This window comes from Equus przewalskii, chromosome 30 (assembly GCF_037783145.1).
Source record: "Equus przewalskii isolate Varuska chromosome 30, EquPr2, whole genome shotgun sequence".
NCBI lineage: Eukaryota > Metazoa > Chordata > Mammalia > Perissodactyla > Equidae > Equus > Equus przewalskii.
Window position 1 is genome coordinate 31,495,443 of NC_091860.1, and position 22,367 is coordinate 31,517,809.

At 45.0% G+C, this 22,367-nt stretch overlaps 1 protein-coding gene across 20 annotated transcripts in view; it reads right to left on the reverse strand.

The window, feature by feature from the left end:
• Positions 1 to 22,367, reverse strand: part of WDR37 (WD repeat domain 37) — an 81,865-nt gene that overhangs the window by 4,027 nt on the left and 55,471 nt on the right. For 11 of the 20 annotated variants that reach the window (XM_070601061.1, XM_070601058.1, XM_070601066.1 and 8 more), the window contains 4 exons: positions 19,442 to 19,679; positions 17,992 to 18,133; positions 3,055 to 3,189; positions 2,460 to 2,574 (listed from right to left, as the gene is read on the reverse strand). In XM_070601061.1, coding sequence (XP_070457162.1) covers positions 2,460 to 2,574; positions 3,055 to 3,189; positions 17,992 to 18,133; positions 19,442 to 19,679 — 630 coding nt within the window. Of the gene's footprint in view, positions 1 to 2,459; positions 2,575 to 3,054; positions 3,190 to 17,991; positions 18,134 to 19,441; positions 19,683 to 22,367 lie in introns of all 20 variants that reach the window. The other 9 variants (XM_070601051.1, XM_070601052.1, XM_070601053.1 and 6 more) reach the window with 1 other exon arrangement.

A 22,367-nucleotide genomic window follows, 5' to 3' on the forward strand; every position in this document is an offset into this window, starting at 1 on the left:
CTTTATCACTTCTTTGTGAAGAACCTAAGAAAAAGAACGAACAACACAGCCACAAAACGCCAGCGAAATCCAGACTCATACAAGAGCTAAAGCTGACGCACACTGAGATCAGGGAAAGACCACACGGCACCCAGAAGGTGGGTCAGACCAGGAGCCAAATGGCGAGGGAGCAGGAAGCCAACTCCAGGCCTGCGTGGGCCTTCACCTCATGGAGATTCCCCTGGAGCACAAAGGACGTGGTGCCCCGGGGCACCCACCGGAGAGAGGCTGGTGAACATATCGACTGCCCTCCTGCAGTCACAACATGCACATGGGAACCTCTGCACTCCTACGAGACAGAGCCAGTACTTTCTGTAAACCCACATCTCACAAACATGCCACACCAAGAACCCCGCTCCCTGCCAGTCCTCTTCACACAAGTCAGAGCTCGCCTCACTCCAACACTTCCGGAAAACGTCACTGACACTTTCCCCAAAGTAAAACCCTTTCCTCCAGCTACTAAGTTTAAAAATAAGTGTGGTTTTCTCTTTTCAAAATCTGGGAAAGAAGTTGAAAGAAGCTAGGACAATACAAAGGGATTTCTAGCTGCGCTTCTGTGACACTGAAAACCATATTTATCTATCTGAGGATATATTACAAGTTCAGAATTAAGTGAAATGTTATTCACTGATCTTAAAAATAAATTTATTTCATGTACCACTTTAGGAGGGAATAAATCCAAGTACAAAATTCTACAATTCCAACAAGGCTGAACGTTTGTAGATTAATTTAAAAAAAAACTGTCTCCATGGAATTAGTGCCACCAAGAACTGCTTACAACTCCCTATTTTCTTGAGGGAAAATATCCTCAAAGTAATGAAGTCATATACACTTGTTCACTTGTTTCAAAATGCACACTTTACACGCTGCCCAGCAACTCTGCCTGACACAAGCAGGCACAACGGAAGAGAGAAGATGCGGCTCAGCTGACGCATGAGGGAAACTCGGCAGTTACCAAACGAAAACATCCCCTGGACACACCGTCACAGCTTTGTGGGGGGGCTGTGGAGCTTTTCTTAGCTACTCTAGTTTCACAAGTAGTTTTCCTATGGTATGAACGAGAATAAAAAGCTCAGCGACTTCCAACAGCACACGTGTGAGCCAGGAGAGGGAGGACACAGCCTTGCCCTGAGGACAGGCGCTTTCAGAAAGCTGGTGTTGCTATGCTGGCAGCAAATCCCCGCTACAATCTACCTCCGACACCACCCTGGGCCTGCAGTTCCTGAAGCCCCATCTCCCGCAGAGCCAGCCCATGGCTCATGACCTGCGCCGTGAGGCTTTGCAGATGAGATGAGATGGACGCCTACACCAGGGCCAGCAGAGCAGCTGCCACCAGGCAGCAGGGGCGGAGAACACTGGAGGAGTACACTCACTCCTGAAGGGTCGGGGACGGGCTCCTCTAGAAAGAACGGACAGACCGGCCTATCCCTGGCACAGGTGTCACGGTGACACCCAGACAAAGCACAAGGAGGCAAAGGAGAGATTGATAGTGTGGGGGCTCAACTAAGCACAAAGTCTGGAGCACATCGCGTACTCCGAGACTCTCCCTCGGACTTCGATTCACCCAGGGAACCCATCTCACTGCAGGTTCACAGGAGCCCCTCAGAGATCTGATTCAGCAGGTGTGAGCTGGTGCTATGGATCCCCAATCTTATCAAGTGTCAGGTAACTGACGGGCAGTCCAAACACCACAGAAACACCAACCCAACTCCCCTGCACTGCATCACCTGAGCTGAATGAGGAACAATGCCTAACTCATGAGAAAGCACATCTAACACGGCCTTTTGTTGTCTGGTGACCAGCTGTGGAAAGGTGTCTTTTGGTTGTGGGTGGAGGGCAGTCCCTTCCTTAAGAGCTCCCACAATCCACGACCACGGCGGTCACGTGGCTACCTCACATACTTGTCGTTTGATAAATTCCAGCTTGGACACGTTCAACTGCAAATACTTCAGACTTTGCTTCCCAAGATGGTGGCCACCACACCCATGCAAACGAGCTCCTGAGAAGTGCTAGTGCAACTGAGACGCTGACCACTTGCTTCACATACGTTTAAACTTAAAAATTGATACTCAGTACAGGTATTGGGAAACGTTTTCAACTTCAAATTCTATGAACTCTAAATACAGATCCAGTATTTCCAATGAAAATCTAGCATCCAAAGACTTAGTAACAAAATGAGAACGTTAAATTGCTAATATTTTTATACCAATTACATGTTGCAATTATATTATTTCAGATATATATGGTTAAATAAAATATACTGTTAAAATTAATTTTTCTCTTTTTTGAAAGTGGCTATTAGAAAACTTAAAACACACAAGTGGCTCACACTGTACTTCAATTAGACAGTGATGACTGAGAAGTGAATTCCAAGCTCTTCCTAAGGCTCTTTGTGAACACACACGTCAACAGCCAGTTACCTGTCGACTGCTGCGGGGGAGCCGTGCTAGCCGCACGCCCGACATATCGAACAATCTCACTTGTCGGTTGTCGTGTGGGAGGGCAATGATTTTTTGGCCAACACATACATTGATCCTGCAAAGTAGAGAGAAAAGTAGGTTATGTATAAAACAGCAAAAAGACGAATTTTTGAGTTTATAGACTATGATGCAGTAGGATATTTCATACTATTCACATTTCATGTCAAACCACATTAGCAAACCATAGGTATTATCTGTCTATGACACTAGAATACAGAGACCAAGTCACTAACACGTAACTTACACGTCTCACCTGGTAACTAAAACAGATGCCCTACACCGTTTGGCCATAAATGGCTCCTTCTTATTCTTACAAAGCTCACTACGCCAACCTGATTTTATACTTAAGTTTCAGCATTTACGGAATACTGAACTTGCATTAGAGGATCGATAAGAAAATATTTTCCCAGGCGTCTAAACCACTTTTCCCAAGGCAATATCAATTAACCACTAAATTTACATGAACAAGACATTAAATCACAATCTACCCTTCCAGATCATGCTAAATGTTTATGTAAGGAGCAGCTTTCTTCACCTGTTGATGGCAGAGTCTGTACGAATTGTGGCAATGGGGGATCTCATGTTCTTTAAATCCCAAACCTTCACAGTGCGGTCATCACTGCCTGAAACGACGTTATCCCCGACGGTGAACACAGCAGAAGTCACGGTGCTACAAGTAAAGGGCACAGGGTCAGAACCTCATCAGCAAGTTCTAGGATATGGACATGAGTCCTCTCCACACTGCATGATGAACGCACGATCTTGTTGCCAGAGACGGACCAGGTGAGTGGAAAGGATGCTGGAGGCGTGGGAACTGACAACTGTCTTCTGGTCTGCTTGCACCTCTCCATGAGTGTGGAGACAAACACCCCTAAGTCCCCCAGTAGATTAGAAAATTAGTCTATCCTACCCTATTCTACCTCCGCCAGGCAATGGAGCAAAGAGAAGTTACCAGAATGCATGAATCAGATAGAACCTGCCAAAATTTCTATATATTCGTGCCTGATAGCAGAGAATTTTTTAAAAATCCATCCTGAATGCACCTTTCAATCAGTTTAATCTTAACACTGGAGAAAAGCTTATTCCTACAACTCAACAACAAAAATACAATTAAAAAGCGGGGGGGAAGAACTTGAATAGACCATGGCCAACAAACCCATGAAAAGATGTTCAACATTACTAATTATTAGGGAAATGCAAATCAAAACCACATCTCATACCCTCCCACCAATTAGGATGGCTATTATCCAAAAAAGAACAAAAAAAAAACAAAAAACAAAAAAAAAATAACAAGTATTGGTCAGAATATGGAGAAAAGGGACCCTGTGTGCATCGCTGGTGGGAATGCAAATTGGTGTAGCCACTACGGAAAACAGTATGGAGGTTCCTCGACAAATTAAAAATAGAACTACCATATCATCCTGCAACCCCACTTCTGGGTATTTATCCAAAGAAAACAAAAACACTAACTGAAAATACACATGTACCCTCATGTTCATCGCAGCATTATTTGAAACAGCCAAGATATGGAAATAATCTAAGTGTCTGTCAACAGATGAATGAATAAAGATGTGCTGTATATATATGTGTGCATATATATATACACACACATATAATAAAATATATTTTTCAGCCATAAAAAGAATGAAATCCTGCCATTTGTGACAACATGGATGGACCTGGAAGACAGTATGCTAAACCAGACAGTGTCCCACGAGACACAAAGAGGGACCTAGAGAAAATCGAACCCTACTCGAGGCCATGTGTGACACAGGGAGAAGGGGGAGATGAAGGTAAACCCGGAATGCCAACCCAATGAACTCCCTATTTAAAAAATAAAGAACACATGGAAGAAGGGAACAGTTTAGTGGGTACCAGAGGGGAAGGGGGTTGGGGGGTGGCCATAAGGGGTAAAGGGGCACATTTATATGGTGCCTGACAAATAATAATGCACAACTGAAATTTCACAATGTGACAAACTATCATGACATCAATAAAAAGAAAGGAAGGAAGAACAATGCAAGCTTGACTGGAGGTGAGGTGCCTCAGCAGCCATAACAAGGCGTGAGGAATTCGGCCCTGGGCAAAGCCCCGAGAGTGGAATCATGGCACCCGTGACTCCTCTGTGGACTCTCCTCTTCTGGAGCCAAATTTCAGTTAACATTCTGCTAAATTAATGAAAAGAAGTCTCCAAAAAAGACTGTCTAAGCCTATGTTAATGAAGTGCTGAGAGACATTAGGTTTTTAATAAATCACAATCCTGACAGGTATTGTAGGGCGTCAAAGGGAAGGGCTGGCAGAGGCAGTCCCTCTAAGGGCCCTCCAACTCGGGTCCCACGGGGAAGCGGGTGCAGCACAACCGCTCACTGGAAAAGCTCAGACTCTGCCAAACTCCAGCCAACTCATTTATCTTGTCGCCGAGAGCAGCCAAGCATGTGCTTCCAGCTGACAGTGCGGTACCTTCTCGTCGCACACCACTGCCTGATCTGGAACATTCCACTCCCTCCGTGGGTCTCAATCAACAGAAAGACTGTAATGCTAGCACTCCTCATTAGGACGAACAGCTGTCTACCCAGTCACACAGAGACACAAAACTGTTTTGCATGACAATCTGCAGGAATTTCATGGCTAAGAAAAAAAATATATGATGTGGAAAATGCTGGCCCATGAAATGCTGAAGTCGTGTGCTTTTCTGGCTCCACGTCAGAAACCGGCTGCAGTGCTCCCATTTCCTATTTCCAAGATGCAGCTTCCTACAAAGCAAAGTAATACTTTTACATCTGAAGAACAGGCAGGAAGAGCAAGCCCTCCAGAAGTAGAAACGACAGGAGAGGGGGGCATCCCTTTCCTAAGAACACAGGCTCCATCTTTGCATCTTTCCAGGTACACACGAGTCCACCTTTGGAAAGTCTCCAGGAAGGTATCAGCGTGGCTTCCTCACTCTGGCCACGCACTGCTCAGGGAGGCTGCAGTGTTCAAAGAAAAGCACAAGTTCAACACCTCTGTGGTCCACTGATGCTGACGTGACAAACGGACCAAAGGACTTCCCCACCAGCCAAACCAGAACTCACTCACATGCCTGCACAGAGGACGCTGCACAAGCCTCGTAACACCTGTGTGACTGTGCCCTTTGTGTACAAAGCGATCAGATCGCCGCACTCCTTCCCAACCAACATTGTCAAAACTGATTTTTAAAAACTGAACTTCTAACAGATGAACCAGTCTTCAGGTGCCCAAACAAACTGACAGTCAAGGGTCTGGAGAACAAGTCCTCCACTTGCCTTTCCTATCATGAGCTTTTCAGAATTTAAAGAACTCAGGGCCAGCCTGGTAGCGCAGCAGTTAAGTGCCCACGTTCCGCTTTGGCGGCCCAGGGTTCGCTGGTTCGAATCCCGGGTGCAGACATGGCACCACTTGGCATGCCATGCTGTGGTAGGAGTCCCACATATAAAGTAGAGGGAAGATGGGCACAGATGTTAGCTCAGGGCTAGTCTTCCTCAGCAAAAAGATGAGGGTTGGCAGCAGATGTTAGCTCAGGGCTAATCCTCAAAAACAAAAAAAAAAGAATTTAAAGAACTCACATCAGTCTGTATTTTAAGATGTCAGATACCTAAATGAGAAACAAAAAAATCATCTCCAAATGAAAGATGTTTCTGAATATTCCTTGATGGCTACTACCCAAAAAGTGGACCCTAAGATAAAGAACACTCAAAGGAAAAGTCAACCTTGTATCACACATGATGCTTTTCCAAGATTTAAAATTCAACTGTTCCCTGGAAAAAAGAGGTTACATACCCTCATATGCTGGGATAAATACTGTTGCCTAGTTACACTACTCTCTAACCTCTCTGTTCAGGAATAACTGAGGGATTTACAGTCTAAATTAGTGACAGGACTGAACCACAGAACTGTTCATTCAACAAAAATTTACTGAGCACCCCCTATGTGCACGTGCGGCTTTGTGTGAGAGAATACGCAACAGAGAGGGTGAAATTGCTCTGTGACGCTCACATTCTCGTGGAGCAGGCAGCAACAGTCCTGGCTCTAAGGAAACGTGGTGCAGTTTTAGGGCACATGGCATAATTCTAACAGCTCAAATGTGCCGACAGTACTTTCACCAAAGCTTCAGAAAAACTACTACAATAACCAGGTTTATTATCGGCCAAAGAGAAGGGTTCCAAAAGTAGCTTTAAGAGTGTATCCAAACAGTACTTTAGTTAACTTGGTTAAATTCTCCTCCTTAGCATTTTATTAACTGAATTAATAAGGATCTTTCCCACAGATCACTCAAAGACGACAGTTCCACACAACCTGAGCTAAAATGAGCAGAGAAGTTCAAATTAAAATTTATACAGTAACTTCATGCTTGCAGAGGGTCAAGACTCTGACTTCCTTTTTGTGAAATCTGGTCACTGTTTCATTCTTATTAAATGATGTAACAGTCACTATAATTAAGTTTTGAATAACTGTAATTACACCAATAACTTTAAAGACATCTAAAAGGAATGAACTCCATTTAAATTAGGTGAGGAATGACCTCCCTCAGGTTTTAATAACCTCACTTTCCAGTCCCTTACCACCTGAGCCCGGGACCATGCCTCGTACATGCTCATCAATTCCACAACAGCCAAAGTCTCAATATCACCACTTGATGAATTTGTGTACAAAAACTGGGAAGTAAGGAATTTCAAAGGTTTCATTTATTTTTTTTAATCTCCCAAAAGGAAAAACTTTTTACATCAGCTGTGAAGGTAACATGGTTCAGATAAGCCCTATTCATGAAAATAATTAGGAAAATTAAAGTCAGAAATCTATCAGGAATTACAAGATTTTTACGTTAGCCAAGTTGAAGAAAGATCGCTGCTGCTTTACTGGATAAGAGAAGATGAGCCACCCCCAGACGCCCCTGGAGCCAGCACACCAGCCCTGGGTCTGCAGCGACCTGTCAAAGGGCCTGGAGGGCAGCTTTTCTTCCCTGGTGAGAGGAGGGAACCTGACGTGTTCCTCGCTCTAGGGTCTGGCTGACTCCACCTGAATGAGGGACAACGAACGAGGGACAACAGGTGCCGGAGGGCGCTTCCAGCCCAAGACTGTGTGCCAATGTGCTTCAGAACCACCTGAGTGTGAGCACACCCATCGGATATGGAACAGGCTACACATAACATGACACGTGTGCAGATATGTATATACATGTGTGAGCGTCCCCAACAGAAGTGGAACAGGCTACACAGAACACGACACGTGCAGATACATATATACATGTGAGCACACCCATCGGAAGTGGAACAGGCTACACAGAACACGACACATGTGCTCATACATATACACGTGTGTGAGTGCACCCGTAAGAAGTAGAACAGGCTACAAAGAACAGAACATGTGTGCAGGTATGTATATACATGTGTGAGCATGCCCAACAGAAGTGGAACAGGCTACACAGAACATGACGCTCGTGCACATACATATATACATGAGTGTGCCTGTCAGAAGTGACACAGGCCACACAGAACATGACACATGTACATACATGTATACATGTGTAAGCACACCCTTTCAGAAGTGACATGGGCTACACAGAACATGACACATGTACATATGTATATAAGTGTGTGAGCACCGTCAGAAGTGACAAGAGCTACACAAAACATGACACGTGCACATACATACATATGTGAGCACACCCTTCAGAAGTTACATGGGCTACACAGAACATGACATGTGTGCGCATATGTACATGTGTGTGAGGGCGCCCATCAGAAATGACATGGGTGCACATACATATATATGTGAGTATGCCCATCAGAAGTGACAGGGGCTACACAGAACATGACACGTGTGCACATACGTATATATGTGTGTGAGGGCACCTGTCAGAAGTGACACGGGCTACAGAGAACATGACACGTGTGCACATAACAAATATATGTGTGAGATTGCCCATCAGAAGTGACATGGGCTACAGGACACATGAGGTATGTGCACATACGTACATGTGTGTGTATAAAATAAAATGATAACCCCTCCCACTGATACAGAAGAGGCTGCTACGTGAGGAATGCTAATTTAAATCAAGTATCTGATTTCCTCAATGAAAGAGACCGAAAAGGGAGGAATCACTGGCACCAGGATGCATCCATGGCATCCACACCTAAGCAGGGAAGACATCTGAAAGTCAAGTTTCACTTTCAAAAGTCCAAAATAAATTACTACCACAGCCCTCCAAAACTTTGCATTTCCTTACTCCTTTAGGAGAGCCAGCCAAATGAGAGCTTCCTGGTGTTTTCTGGCATGTGTGGAATTCACACGTTCTGTGTGTCTGGTCGTCCGGGGATTGACTTTCAAGGGGCCCCAAGTGGTGCCTCCTGGGCGCGAGCCCCACAGTGCCCGTGGGTGGTGCTCCCCAGTGGGAGCCAGGGCCCAGCAGAAGACCCAACCACAGCAGAGCTGCCCTGGACTGGGGACCACGGCTGCCTCGGCACAGGCAGGCACCTCTCTTTAGCAGACACACGCAGGAGGTTGGCTGTTATGGTAATGGGAGGAGGACATAAGTGCAAAATGCTACAACGGGAAAAGACTTTTCTTTCTTAAGTTTATGAAGCTTTGGCCAGAATACTTCTTTATGTGTTCTTTAGACTAAGTACAAGCACTCAGCTCTGGTTCTCTGCACTAAGTAACAGCACTCAGCTCTGTGTTCTCTTGATTTATTCTGCTTTATGCCCTGGTCCCAAGAAGTTCAAGGCTACTTAGGCACACAGACCATTCTCATAACTATCCGCTTTCACAGGGCCCTATATATATATTCCTGAAATGTATGCTCTTGACTAATTTTGCAAAATGGCCTCTCAGAATACAGAAGAAAATTTCTGAAGTCCACACATTCATGTACTTATAGTTATTGGAACGGCCCTTAGGTTTTCATTCAGGGTTAATTTTTACAGTTATATCAGTTAAAAAGTGTTAGGAGTAATAAATGAGAAGAGGATCTGGTAATTGAAAGCAAAGAGAAACAATCGAAAGCAAAGAGAAACCAGCACAAAAATAGCAAAAAGAAACAACTGACTTCCAGGGAAGCAAAAACCAACCAAACAATACCCAGGGCAGAGACAGAGAACTCAAATGCACAGCGTGAGGAGCCACCAGGTGTGGGGGAAACAGCAAGCACCAGGATGCTGAAGGCTTCCATAGCTCCCTCTCTGTACACACACACTTAAAATAGTTCAAGTCTTTTTTTAAAAACTGTCGATCACTGAGAGGCTCTGGAGAAACCACTATGTGGAACATCTTGCTCCCAAGGATGGCAGGGAAATGAAGTGTTCCTCTGCTCTGTCAGCAGCATCAGAACCCTACAGCTCAGATGCCGTGGCTGAGTGCCAGCAAGTGCAGATGCCCATCAGGTGGCACAAGGCCCATCTGGGCTCGGCATGTGCAGGGACCAAGGCACAGACCATGATCACCACCACCTCTCCAAAAACAAGCTCCACCTCTGGCAGCCGCTCCCTTCTCCACCCTGCTCACTGCAGACTGTCATTCAGTGGTTTCTGACAACACCTTGAATCTGGTCCAGACACACCTCCCATCTGTCTTAACGAGTCTGTAACAATGCAGCTAGGAAGGAAGTTTTTAGGCTGTGTTAATAACCTGATGATTCTTTTTTAGGTCATCTCAATGAATAGTGAAGCAATCGGAGAGCTTGCAACAAAGCTGTTAAGTAGAGTGATTTACACACTGACTTCCTTGAAGTTCTTATTTTTATTAGTTACTGAGCAGGCCTTCTTAAATGAGAAATTTTAAAATGGTAAATGCAGAAATAATAAATCTCCTCTTGCTTTTAAAAATTATACTCTGAATTGGAAACAACTTTAAAACGTATCCTAAGGGAACTGGTTAAGTAGATTACTGTATATCTGAACCACAGGCTAGAAGCAGGGGGAAAGGGAACAGGAAGGCGCTGACACAGGAAGACCTTCAAGACCCCTCTCAGCAAAATGCAACAATACTTGCAGAATGACCTCGCTCAGAGAAAAACCACAATCATGTCTAAGTACGTGAGTGTGCAAACATACACTGTTGTTACTAATGTCTCCTTGCTCATTTCCACGATGACAGGACAAACATCCACTCACTGAGAGAAAAGAAACTTCCAAAACACACCTTAACATAACCACACAGTTAGATCACCTCTCTGCCAACTGCTGCCGCCATCCCATTTCTCTGTGAGTCAGGCAGTGCATTAGGCTAGCAAAGCTGAGAAAAACCTGAAATGGGCACCATTCTCGGAGCTTACCCTGTTAGTCGATGAGTCCTTAGTGCCTCCCAGCCTTGTTTTATGACAACTTTAGGTATCAACCAACTGTCACCAGGAATTAAAGAAGTCTCTGAACTTTCTCAAAATTGTTTTCAATCCATCTAATTAAAAAGACAGAACCCGACGTCCAGGCTTGTGGGTAAGAGCTGCACAGCTGAGTGGGAGTTTCAAGCTCAGAGGGGGAATCACAGTCTGAGGACACTGAGATGCTACAGCTCCCCTTCTTTCTCCAGCAGAAGTCTCCACCCTGGAAGCACTTCTAGAGACGTCCTCCAGTCCCTGGAAGAAACCAGACAGTGCAATACCTTTCTCCTCCTCACGGACGAGGGCTTAAAAGCCATCACCGAGAACAACAGATTCACATACCAGAATGTCCGCCTCCGAGGCAGTTTGCTGACAGACTGCTACCACCCTACCACTGGGCATACGCAGAGCTGAGGCACCAACCAAGCACAGAATTCAATGCGCCAAATCAACCACCCCCCAGGTAGAAATATCATGATGGCAAAACATTTTTTCCTATTTAAAAACATAAAGAAAGCTTAATGTCATGACAAAATTCAAAGCTATTTTCACCTTCGTTAAGTATATGATCTAGAATTTAGTATTTAGTACTAAATATCTCCTCTGGGTAGTTGGCAATAAAGGCACACGAAAATATCATAACTTTAAGGCCATCATTATAATTTTTAAACTGACTTTTTAAAATTTTGTTTTGGAAGAAAGCATTCAAGTTCACATTTTGGGGGTAAAGTTACAATCATACGAAAAGAATTAAAACAAAAAAGTAAGAAAAAACTTTGCATTCTCCGATATTTTCTCTGTGTTGAGCTAATTTCAGATTTTTTAATACTGGAGTTTATTCATACTTGTAAATACTGTCAGCCGGGCAAGGACTGGAGTCATCAGCTGCCCACAGAGGAAGCTTAATGACCAGTGACAGCCTCAACTGTCAGCCCCTCTTCATAGTAACTCAACCAAAACTAAACTAAACCAAAACAGAACTCCAGGCACTCCACAGGGAAGGCAGTGGTGCTCCGGGGAGGAGTCTGGGACCCTTCCTGAGAGAACCTGAACAGGGGCATCTCTCGTGTCCTTCTCAAAGGACAGTAGTGGAGATTTAACCTAAAAGTTTTGTTACACTGAGAGGCTCTTGCAAACATGTCCCTGTATCCACAGCCCAGGCGGCAAGAGCCCAGCTGCAACGAGCCGTGTGCTGAGTCCAACCCCACAGGGTGCGCAGCAATGTGCAGCATGCAGGGAGGGGCGCAGTACCACCCAGCAAGACGTCTCCAAAGAGTCAGCTTGCTCACTGAATTGAATGCCAGGCGGAAAACACACAAATGTATAAGGATGTAGCTCACCTCAGATAAAAAGCACTGGATTTCACTTCCAGCTCTGAACAATGAGGACAGAAATACACGAAAAATAAACTGTCAACAGCAGAAAATTCCTGTGACATTCCAAAGTTTTCCAATTAAACATTTGTTATTTCCAAGAACAGTACACACTACAATTTCTCATTTCTGCTATTAAGAAAAAAATGTATTATATAAAGTACCTAAAATTATTTTTCATATAAATTGGTACACACTGTGGGCCACTAACATCTAATCAAACAACAGCCCCATAGCTATACTGAGTAAATCGTATTATGGTAAAATCCCTACTATAATGAAGAGATTTCATAATACAGAGTGAAAATAAATGTAATACATCAAAGAAGAAATAGGCATATTTGTCCTTTCTAAAAATTTACACTGAAAGGCTTCACAGAGCTTACATCAGGAGCTTGCTCTCTGTCCAGAAAAAATAACGGCAGCACAAATTTCAAGGGGATCCATTTCGCTATAGATTTTTATCTTACAGTTAAGCGTTACATGTAAAACTCTACTTTTTCAAAAGAGCATAGAATCCACATAAAAGTACCAGGATAACAGTAAGAGAAAATGAAAAGGGAAAAATACTCTCTCCCAACTCCTAGAAAAACTGGATTATCAAACCAGGTCAGTAATCTTGAAGCCTATATGGCTACGTCTTGCCTTAAGAAAACCTAACGTACAGAAACTCAAATTAACTAGACAGTTAAGTGAATTACTCACATTATAAAAGATGCTAGATTCTAACATCCTTTACTAACGAATCTGTACTGAGTTCCTGTAAATGAAAACATGCCCTAAAAAAAAGTTTTCCAAAGTGTGTTTCACATGATGTTCATAGAAAATATGTGGTCACGTCTATTTAAGAAACACTGCCTCTGTGTATAGCAACAATCCACTGAAAAAACACTCCATGTGACTTTTTAGGGTGACACGTGAGTAAAGAATAGCAAAGCTCTTAAGAAGTGCATGCCTGCCTTCTGCTTTTAATGTTAAGAAAAGAATCAGGTTAAAAGGACTCAAGAAAACCACTCTGGAAAACCAAGACCAGGTAACAGTGCTGCAGGCAGAGAAAAGAGCTCCCTTCCTCGGTTAGCAGACACTGCACATGACGCTGGAAATGCAGCCAGGACAGCTCACCCCCGGGCACTGATGGCAGCCCCAGCCCGGGGTGGACACAGATGGGAGCGCAGCAGCAGGCTTCCTGACATCCCCAAGGACACCGGTCTGTCAGAGCGACAAGTCTGAAGGGAGGCGGGAGATCCTGGGTCAGTTTTGAGAAACCATACTCAGAACACCACTGCTGAGAGATGAGACTGAACACATACTCAAGACCAGCCACTGCTCCGCTCTCACCGGGAATCAGCTCATGGGTTTGGTTTAATAAACGAGCACCCTTGTGTGGATACACACTTATATCCACTTGCAAAGGGAATGCACTCCATAGGTCTGTCGCATGGGCTCAAATCTATAGAACCCAAGCCAGAGACAAAAAGCAGGAATTACTGACTAAGCAGAGTCCTGAGCTGAAACCCTGTAAAATGTCGCACTTCCTGCTTGTCCAAACTGCAGCAATTTCTAGCAGCTTGCTGCAGATGTGACCCAGACAGACTGCATGGTACGGACAGAGCAGCCTGCAGCACCCCCTGCTGGCCACACAGGGGCCTCTCCACAGCTGTGGCGACAGAGGCTGCCCACAGGCGGTGCTGTGCAGCCAGGCCGTAGGAGTGAGCGAAGGACTCGTGCGTCCAGACACAGCAAGCCAGGCCCAGCCAAGCCCTACTCATGCCCAAAGGCTTAAAAAGAGGTAAAACTTCCTTTCTCTGATACTTACCACAGGAAATTACTCCCAAAGAGAGCACTTTCTGAAACTTATCAACAAAATATGCCAGTTCATCCTAACTCAAGTAAGAAAAGAGAAAACATCAATACAGTGCCCAAGAACGTACTTGCACATACCCTCTGTTTTCATTCAAACGTCACGTGCCCCCACTGTTACTGTGAACACAGCAGGACTCACATCTTAGGAGATCAAATGTGAGAAGTCCCTGGGGACGGACATAACTCCAGGTGACTCCAAGTCACTCCTGGTGCCATCAGAAAAAAGCAAACCTAAGAAACGGCTTCACAGGCCCACATGAGAAATAACAACTCCTTCGTAACAACCAGTTACATTCCTCATAAGTCTCTCTCTCCAAAAAACCACCTTTATGTCTTGTATCCACCAGCTACAAAAATATACCATAAATTAAGCAGATGTTTTAAACACAACACCAGAGTTTCCTACATTTCACAATCAGAGAGAGACAGACGAGAACAACCTATTGCTAAACACTCTTAAAGCTCAAACAGGCACTTCCATCAACTCCCAGTAACATAGAAGAACTCTTATACAAAACAAAAAAATCTTACAATCAAATATGGCAACTGAAAACAGAACGTGACTAACAAGTTCTTTAAATAACCCTAAGAGAGACCACCGTGGAATCACACTAAAGAGCCTAGCCCCACCTAAGACCCAGGCAACCTTCGGGAAGTGACATGATCTCCCTGGGCCTCAGTTTACCTCCACACAACAGGCATGAGGCCATCTGGATTCACTGTGAGGATTAAATGGGCCAGACCGTGTTGTTACTGTGCCTATGCACACCAAGAACTCCATAAAAGTAGCTGTGACAATTCTCTCCTCACTCGGCCTCCCTTTCCAGACATGGCCCCCAGTCCTCCTTGGTTCTCCACCCACAGGTCTTTCCATCCTCCCTCGGTACTTCGGAGGAAGTTCAAGTCAGCACAGCAGAGAGCTTTTTACATCCTGCCTCCTAGAGGCACGTCACGAGGACAGACTGCTCTACTCTCCATGCGAAATCCATCAGCGAGCCAGTTTAGTGAGAAGACAGCTGGCACCTTCTAGGCTGGGGTAGGGAAAGTGCAGGGTGAGTCTGAGACCGACTCCCACGGTGCCAGAAGACAGTGAGCACCCAAAGACGAGAGGGTTATGTCCAAAGAGAGAAGTCCGTAGGGACAGCACACTTGCAGCTGAATCTAGAAACACTTAAGCATCAAAAATAACTATGACGACAAAGGCTTATAACCATCGAAATGAGAAAAGTCTTTGCATTTGTACTAATCCTCAACAATACTAATGAATAAAGTGCCAGCTGATGAGTATAGAAAAATGACAGAATTAGGAAGATCACCCATCTGCAACACTCCACATGACTGATTCAGCCAAGGACCATCGATGACGTCAGACCCTTTGCTGGAGGATAGGCTGCTGGAGAATAAGATCTTCACATGTCTCAACGTGTCACTTCACTGATTCCAAAGTGGAAACACACCTCGCCACAGGGGGATCTAGAGACACCACCTGTGGTTCAGGTCAGCCATCCCCAGTAATGGACACCTGCCAGTATGTCTGCTCCACTGGGATGCAAAGCACACAGCGGTGGCTATGAAAGACTTCTGGCAAAAAGGAAACCATGAGAAAAATACAGAATGTCGGATTTTCCACAAGAGACTGCTTTGGATTCTCTACAAAAAAACTGAATGTCATAAAAAATAAAAACAACAAAATGGGTAAAGGACTGTCCTAGATAAAAAGAGACCAAAGAACAAAGTATCTAAATGTACTGAATGAATCCTGATTAAATCCCAGATCTAAAACAAGTATCAAAGACATTTTGTGGACAAGGATAAATTTGAATATGAGCTGGATACCAGATAATATTACACAATTATTAAAAATTTTCTTAGGTGGAAAACGTACCATAGTTATTTAAGAGAATGTCCTTATTCTCAAAAGATGCATGCTAAAGTGTTTAGGGGTGAAGGGTCATGACAAGGGCAACTTCCTTTCAAAGTGCTCAGGCAAAGAGAGCACGTGTGTACAGTGTATACACACAATACATGTGTACATGTATCTATAAAGAGACAAAAGACAAATGTGAAATAAAAACGACTGGTGAGTCTAGGAGAAGGGGAAACGGGGAGTCACTGCACTATTCTGTCAACTTTTACATACTCCTGAAACTTTTCAAAATGAAGAACTTGGGAGAAAAGATGCACAGGCTCAGGAGTAAGGCTGTGCACGTCGGCATCCTGGCTTGCCTTGAGTATTGGTGACCACAGACAGTTCCTTCCATCCTCTGGGCCCAGAGTGACCTCGCCCTAAAAACAGACAAAGAAGAGCTGCTCTCGGCCCACCCACAGCTCCACCCCTGCACAGTGCGCTCTGTCGTCCTCTCTGTACCGTCTAGGCTAGCCTGGTTGGAAGTTGTCCCCTCCACAGCCTCGAGCAGAACAAAGAGGACGAGGCCCACACAAGGGCGGGGCCAGCGGGAGAGCATGAGCCCCCACTGCCCTGTGCTCAGGGAAAACACTGTCATCACGAACCGCTGGAATCAGGGCTTCTCTGTGATAGGGCTCTGGTTGCCCAAGCTGGTAGAAGAAATGTTCCCTTACGTCGGGATGAAATCATTTCCTACACAGAAGCTCTTAGAGCAGAGCCAGCCGGACACAGAGATCTCAATAGATCTCAATGTGTGTCGGCTGCCTCGCACTGTAAACATTTCAGCGGACCGCAGATGCAAGACACTCACTCATTTTCCAATCTCAACCTACTTAAAAACTTTGTCCTAGTTTCATTTTGAGCATTAAATCTAAAACTTAGTATCTAATACTAAAGAAAAAACAGATGTTTACTGCATCACGTGATGGAATGAAGGAAATCCGTATTTTAGAGCAGCCAAATGAGCAAGCATTAAAGTGTTTGGGGAGCATGACTGCATGCAACGCCCTCTCCGGACCTGCAGGAGCTCAAATAGGACATGCACTGCCGTGTGGGAGGGACAGGGATGGTCTGGAGGGGCAACATGCGGTGACAGTGGTGGCATGAGGAGCAGGTGACAAGATATATTCAGGAGGTATGACTGGCAGGAGTCCTGCTGGTGGGCTAGATGGAGCACAGCAGGGGAGCAGACAAGTCTGTGGGTCAAGTAACTGGAAAGGCGTTCAGGTAATTTATCAGGAAGGGCTAGACTGGAAGAACAAGTTTGCGAAAAGAAACAAAGTTCTATTAAGACATGATTATGCCTAAGCTTCCCAAAAGACGGCTAGGCAGATGGAGGTTTAGGGTCAGTGTGTGTTTGTGTGTCTTCTCCCCAAACAGACCCTGCAAATACTTGTACAGTCGGCCCTCTGTATCCACAAATTCCTCATCATCAGATTCAACAGATCATGGATGGAAAATCCACATTTTTGTTTTTTCGATCCAAAGTTGACTGAATCTTCGGATGTGGAACCTGCAGACAGGAGGGCCAACTACAACGACTTGCACATCCTTGGATTTTGGTATCTGTGGGGGGTCCTGGACCCCATGCCCCACAAATACTGAGGGACGACTATAATATCAAAACTAGACAAAAACAATCCCAGTGAGAGGACTTGGAAATGGCTACGAACAGCTCCAATCTGGTTCCCTCCACAGACGACATTCACATTACCAGCTCTGCAGTATTTTTCTGGATTCTTCTCTGATTCCTCCTCCCCAACTGCCCCATTCTGTCCCCATCCAATTTCTTGAAAGGACATCAATGACTTCTCTTAATCTCCTCAATTCTTTGAAATCTCCAAAATGAAGCTAAATGTTTAGAAAAGAGTAGCCATTTTCGAAGATAGTAGAGTTGGAAATTAATACTGAAAATTAAGATAAAAATTAAGTTTTAATATCAACTCACAAAATCTTTTTCATGAATAGTTAAAAAGAGATCACCAAATGACTGCAACTCACTCCGTGTGGCCCTGGAAAACATTCACAGAGTGGATGGAAGGGTCCCTGAAATCCCAGAGACGGAAAGTCGTGTCACGGGAGGAAGTCACCACGAGCCGCTGGGTGGGGTGTGTGCAACAGTGCGTGAGCTCCTGGTCATGCCCTACAACCAAGACGACAAAAACGCAAGATCATCCACCTGCAGATGCAGTTATAGTGAAGCTTTCTTAAAAACACAAGAATCAAAAAACAGTCTTTATGCGATCCAACGCTGTATTCATTGTAAAGCAAACACAAGGAATCACTTAATAAGAGTATGTGGGGTTCACAGTGGGATGAGTTTTCTCTCAGGAGGAAAGTCCTCTCACTCATGTATTTAAAGGGAGCAGGACAATGAGTATTGAGGGTAACCCACTGCCTGATCCTAACAATTAGAAGCTCGGGCAAATCTCTTTAACAGACTGCATGTGTGAACAAATTAATTGTCAATTCTTCACTTCCAAAGTAATCTCTAATAATGTCATCTGTGGAGCCCTCAGTAAAATACAATCTTTAACACTCAAAGAGGAAATGCACTTACTGATGATTTGCAAAAACACCTGTGGTGGGCAGAATTCTAAGATGGCCTGGAGACCCCCATCCCTGGTGTACACACCCTGTATGATACTTTCCCTTGACTTTGGGCAGAACCTGCAAATGTGATGAGACATCACTCTGGTAATTACAGTACATTATAACCAAAACAGATTTTGCAAATGTAATTAAAGACCCTAAATCAGATGGCTTTGAGTTAATCAAAAGAGACTGTCCTAACCAGGTGGGCCCTCTGAAAGGGCCCAGGCCTTCCCAGGGGATGGATTCAAAGCTGCAGAGATGCTCTGCTGCTGGCCTGGAAGAAAGCAAACCAGATGGAGAACTGCCCCTGGAGGGGCCAAGAGGGACTGAGGGCAGCCTCTGGATGCTAAGAGCGCCCCCAGCTGACAGCTGGGAAGAAAATGGGGGACTCAGTCGCACATAAGGAAATGAATCCTCCCAACAATAGTAAGGTAGAACACTCCACACCTCAGATGAGATGACAGCCCTGGGCAATACTTCATTTCACCTGTGAGACCCTAAGCAGAGGGCCAGAGAGCATGTGCCCGAAACTCCCGACCCACGGAAACCATGAGGTTATAAATTTACGTTATTTAAGATGCTAAGTTCGTGGAAATTTGTTATAAAGCAATGTAAAACTAATATAGCAACCATATTCCAAATAACTACATACTGTATGCTACAATCGAATCCCCTAAAGATAAAATAAAGTTAGCTAACCACAGTTCTATTAATCAGAAAGGATCTCTGAAAATCACAACCTGAGCGCCAGGAGAACTAAAACTAATTCTGGACGAGAGGCAACCTGCAAGGTGAGATACAAGCACATGCACGTAAATCGAAAGCAAACAGCTGGAGGCGCGGACGGCTGAAGTACCTGTCAGCGAGTGGACAAGCTCCGCCGTCTGCACGTCGTACAAGTTCGCCGCTCTGTCCCAGGAGGCTGTCACCACCTGCTGCCCCCCAACCAGCCAGTCAGCAGCTATAACCACTCCCTGGTGGCTCTTAAGAGACGTGAGTGGCACCCGGATGGTAGGACAGTCACTGGACACGTCTCCATCAACATCAGGCTCATCTTTATCTGAGCACTCTACTTCATCTTCACCACATATCTGCTGCTGAAAGTGAAAGCAAAGGAGAAATTCTCTGGGAATCTGAGTCTTTCTGACACAGCTACACAATCAGACTGTTGTCACTTGTCTTCCTAGGACTTGATCATCATTATGACCAATAGCAGCTCAGTATCTGGCTGATACTCAATGGCTGATACACGACTGATGCTCAATGAATGTCAACTTCATGATGATCTACTTGGCTAAAACCCAGGTCCAAATATAAGAAGAAAAAATTAAGTTCACTATGACATCCAATGAGCTACAGTCCACTTCCACTAACTAACAGAATGGCAAATAAAATGATTTTCAACATTTTAAGCTTTTACCAATTAGTAAATATATAATAAAACTAAACAAATACAACTGAAAAATCAATATTTTAATACAATAAAAAAGACACATTTCAATTCTCAGGAACCTGTTTAAGATATACTTAGAATTCTATTGTTATGAATAATAGGTATGAGAGGTCACTTCATTTTCCTACAATACCAATGAAGCCAAGGATAAAAGAAAAACATAATAGTCAGCCTAGGCTTCAGGTCTTTAAAAAAATACGTTTACCTATTCCTTCAACATATATTTTATCAGGTGCTTACACAGTGCCAGGCCAGTCACACAGCATGAAGGAGAGAGACGATCTCTGTCTGACGTGTATATACCATGTACAGGCCAGGGGATGAGGGCCCTACTGGGGCCAAAGTCCCCACCTCACGGAGGTTACATGCTAGCAAGGAAGACAGTCCCCACACATGATCACACACAGACACACAGGCAGACATATAAGATGTGTGAGAATATATGCCACATGTACACACACGGTATAGGAATACAGGCCACCCATACACGCACAGAGTATAGGAATATATGCCACATATACACACACACAGTACAGGAATATGCCACATGCACACACACACATAGTACAGGGATATACATCTCATGTACACACACAAACAGTGTAGGGATATGCCAGATATACACAAAGACACACACAGTATAGGGATATGCCACATATATACTCATAGTATAGGGATATACATCATATAAATACACACAAACAGTACAGGAATACATATCACGTGTACACACACATAGTATAGGGACATATGTCACATGTATACACACGTGGTATAGGGATACACGCCACATGTACACACAGTACAGTTGTGTATCAATGACAGCGATACGTTCTGAGAAATGCATCATTAGGTGATCGTGTTGTTGTGTGACCACCATAGAGCGCACTTACACAAAGGTAGATGGTATAGCCTACTACATACCTGGGCCATATGGTACTAATCTTATGGGACCACTGTCGTACATGTGGTCCGTTGCTGACAAACACCGTTATGTGGTACATGACTGTATTTCAAATTACACTAAGCACTACAAAGTTAAGTGCAGGGTGCTGAGAGTAACTTGGGTGGTGTGCGACACTGCACAGCATCCACAGGAAAAGCGGTGTGGGGTGGTGTGGAGGGAAGAGGGTCTAGGACAAAGTCTGAGCAGGGACCCTGCAGGGAGGGAGAAGGTGGCAAGGTCAGGGCAGCAAGTGCATGCAGTTTGGGCTGCTGTGGGGAAGTGACACAAACTGAGGCCAGAGGGTCAGCAAAGGGTGCAAGTTTAGAAAGATTAGTCCTGATGTTATATAGAGAAGAGATTGGAGGTGAGCAGCCAGACCTGCGACATGGACACTAGTTAGGAGACTAGTTAGTGACCCGGACTAGAGACAACGGCTAGTGCTTAACAGAACTCTGCCCTTCAGCATGAGGATGGGATCTCTGTTCCCGTGGAGCTAAAAGGCCGCTCAAGGTGAAAGAATCCCTGGCTGCCAACCTGCATCCAGAGGAGAGGAGCAACCCACCCACTAGAGATTCCCAAGGTGGACACCGCAGCTCAGGGCTTTCCTTCAGACAATACTGGTCCGTGGGCCACGGGGCTTCCCAGCCCCCAAGGCCACTCCTGAGGAGCCTCCTACACCTTTGCTGCCCCTTGGGTGGGCGAGGGGGTCTGCATGACTCCGTGGACAGGTGGAGAAGAGGGGTGCCAGGTGGGGCTGCAGCTCCTGTCCTCCCTCCTCCTAGGGGACTCTCAGCAGAGACCCCCTGGGTGGGTGTTGCAAAAGGGATTATCACACAGACAGAGAAGAGTGGACCCAAGAACTATTTAGGAAGCAGAATCAGCAAGATTTCCTGAAGCAGGCGGAAATGTGGGAGGGGGAGGGTGATAGAAGAAATGTCAAAGATAATCTCAAACTTTCTCACACTTTTGTTCAGTTCCACCCCAGACCTACAACAGTGAACCTAATCAGCTATTTGCAAAGTATCTGGAAGGAAGGAACAAGTGGGCATGCTAAAGAGCGATCTCCTCAGAGGGGAAGCTGGAGGAGGGTTAGGGGAGACCATGTGTGTGGTTTGCGTTTTGGGAACAGTCCAGCGGAGAGACCTTGGGTGCCGGGAGCACAGAAGAGTGGCCTGGAGCTCCCATTTTAAAAAGCCCTAGGGGGCTGGCCTGGTGGTATAGCGGTTAAGTTTGCATGCTCCACATCAGCAGCCCAGGGTTTGCCAGTTCACATCATGAGCACAGACCTACACACCACTCATCAAGTCACGCTGTGGCAGGTGTCCCACATATAAAATAGAGGAAGATGGGCACAGATATTAGCTCAGGGCCAATCTTCCTCGG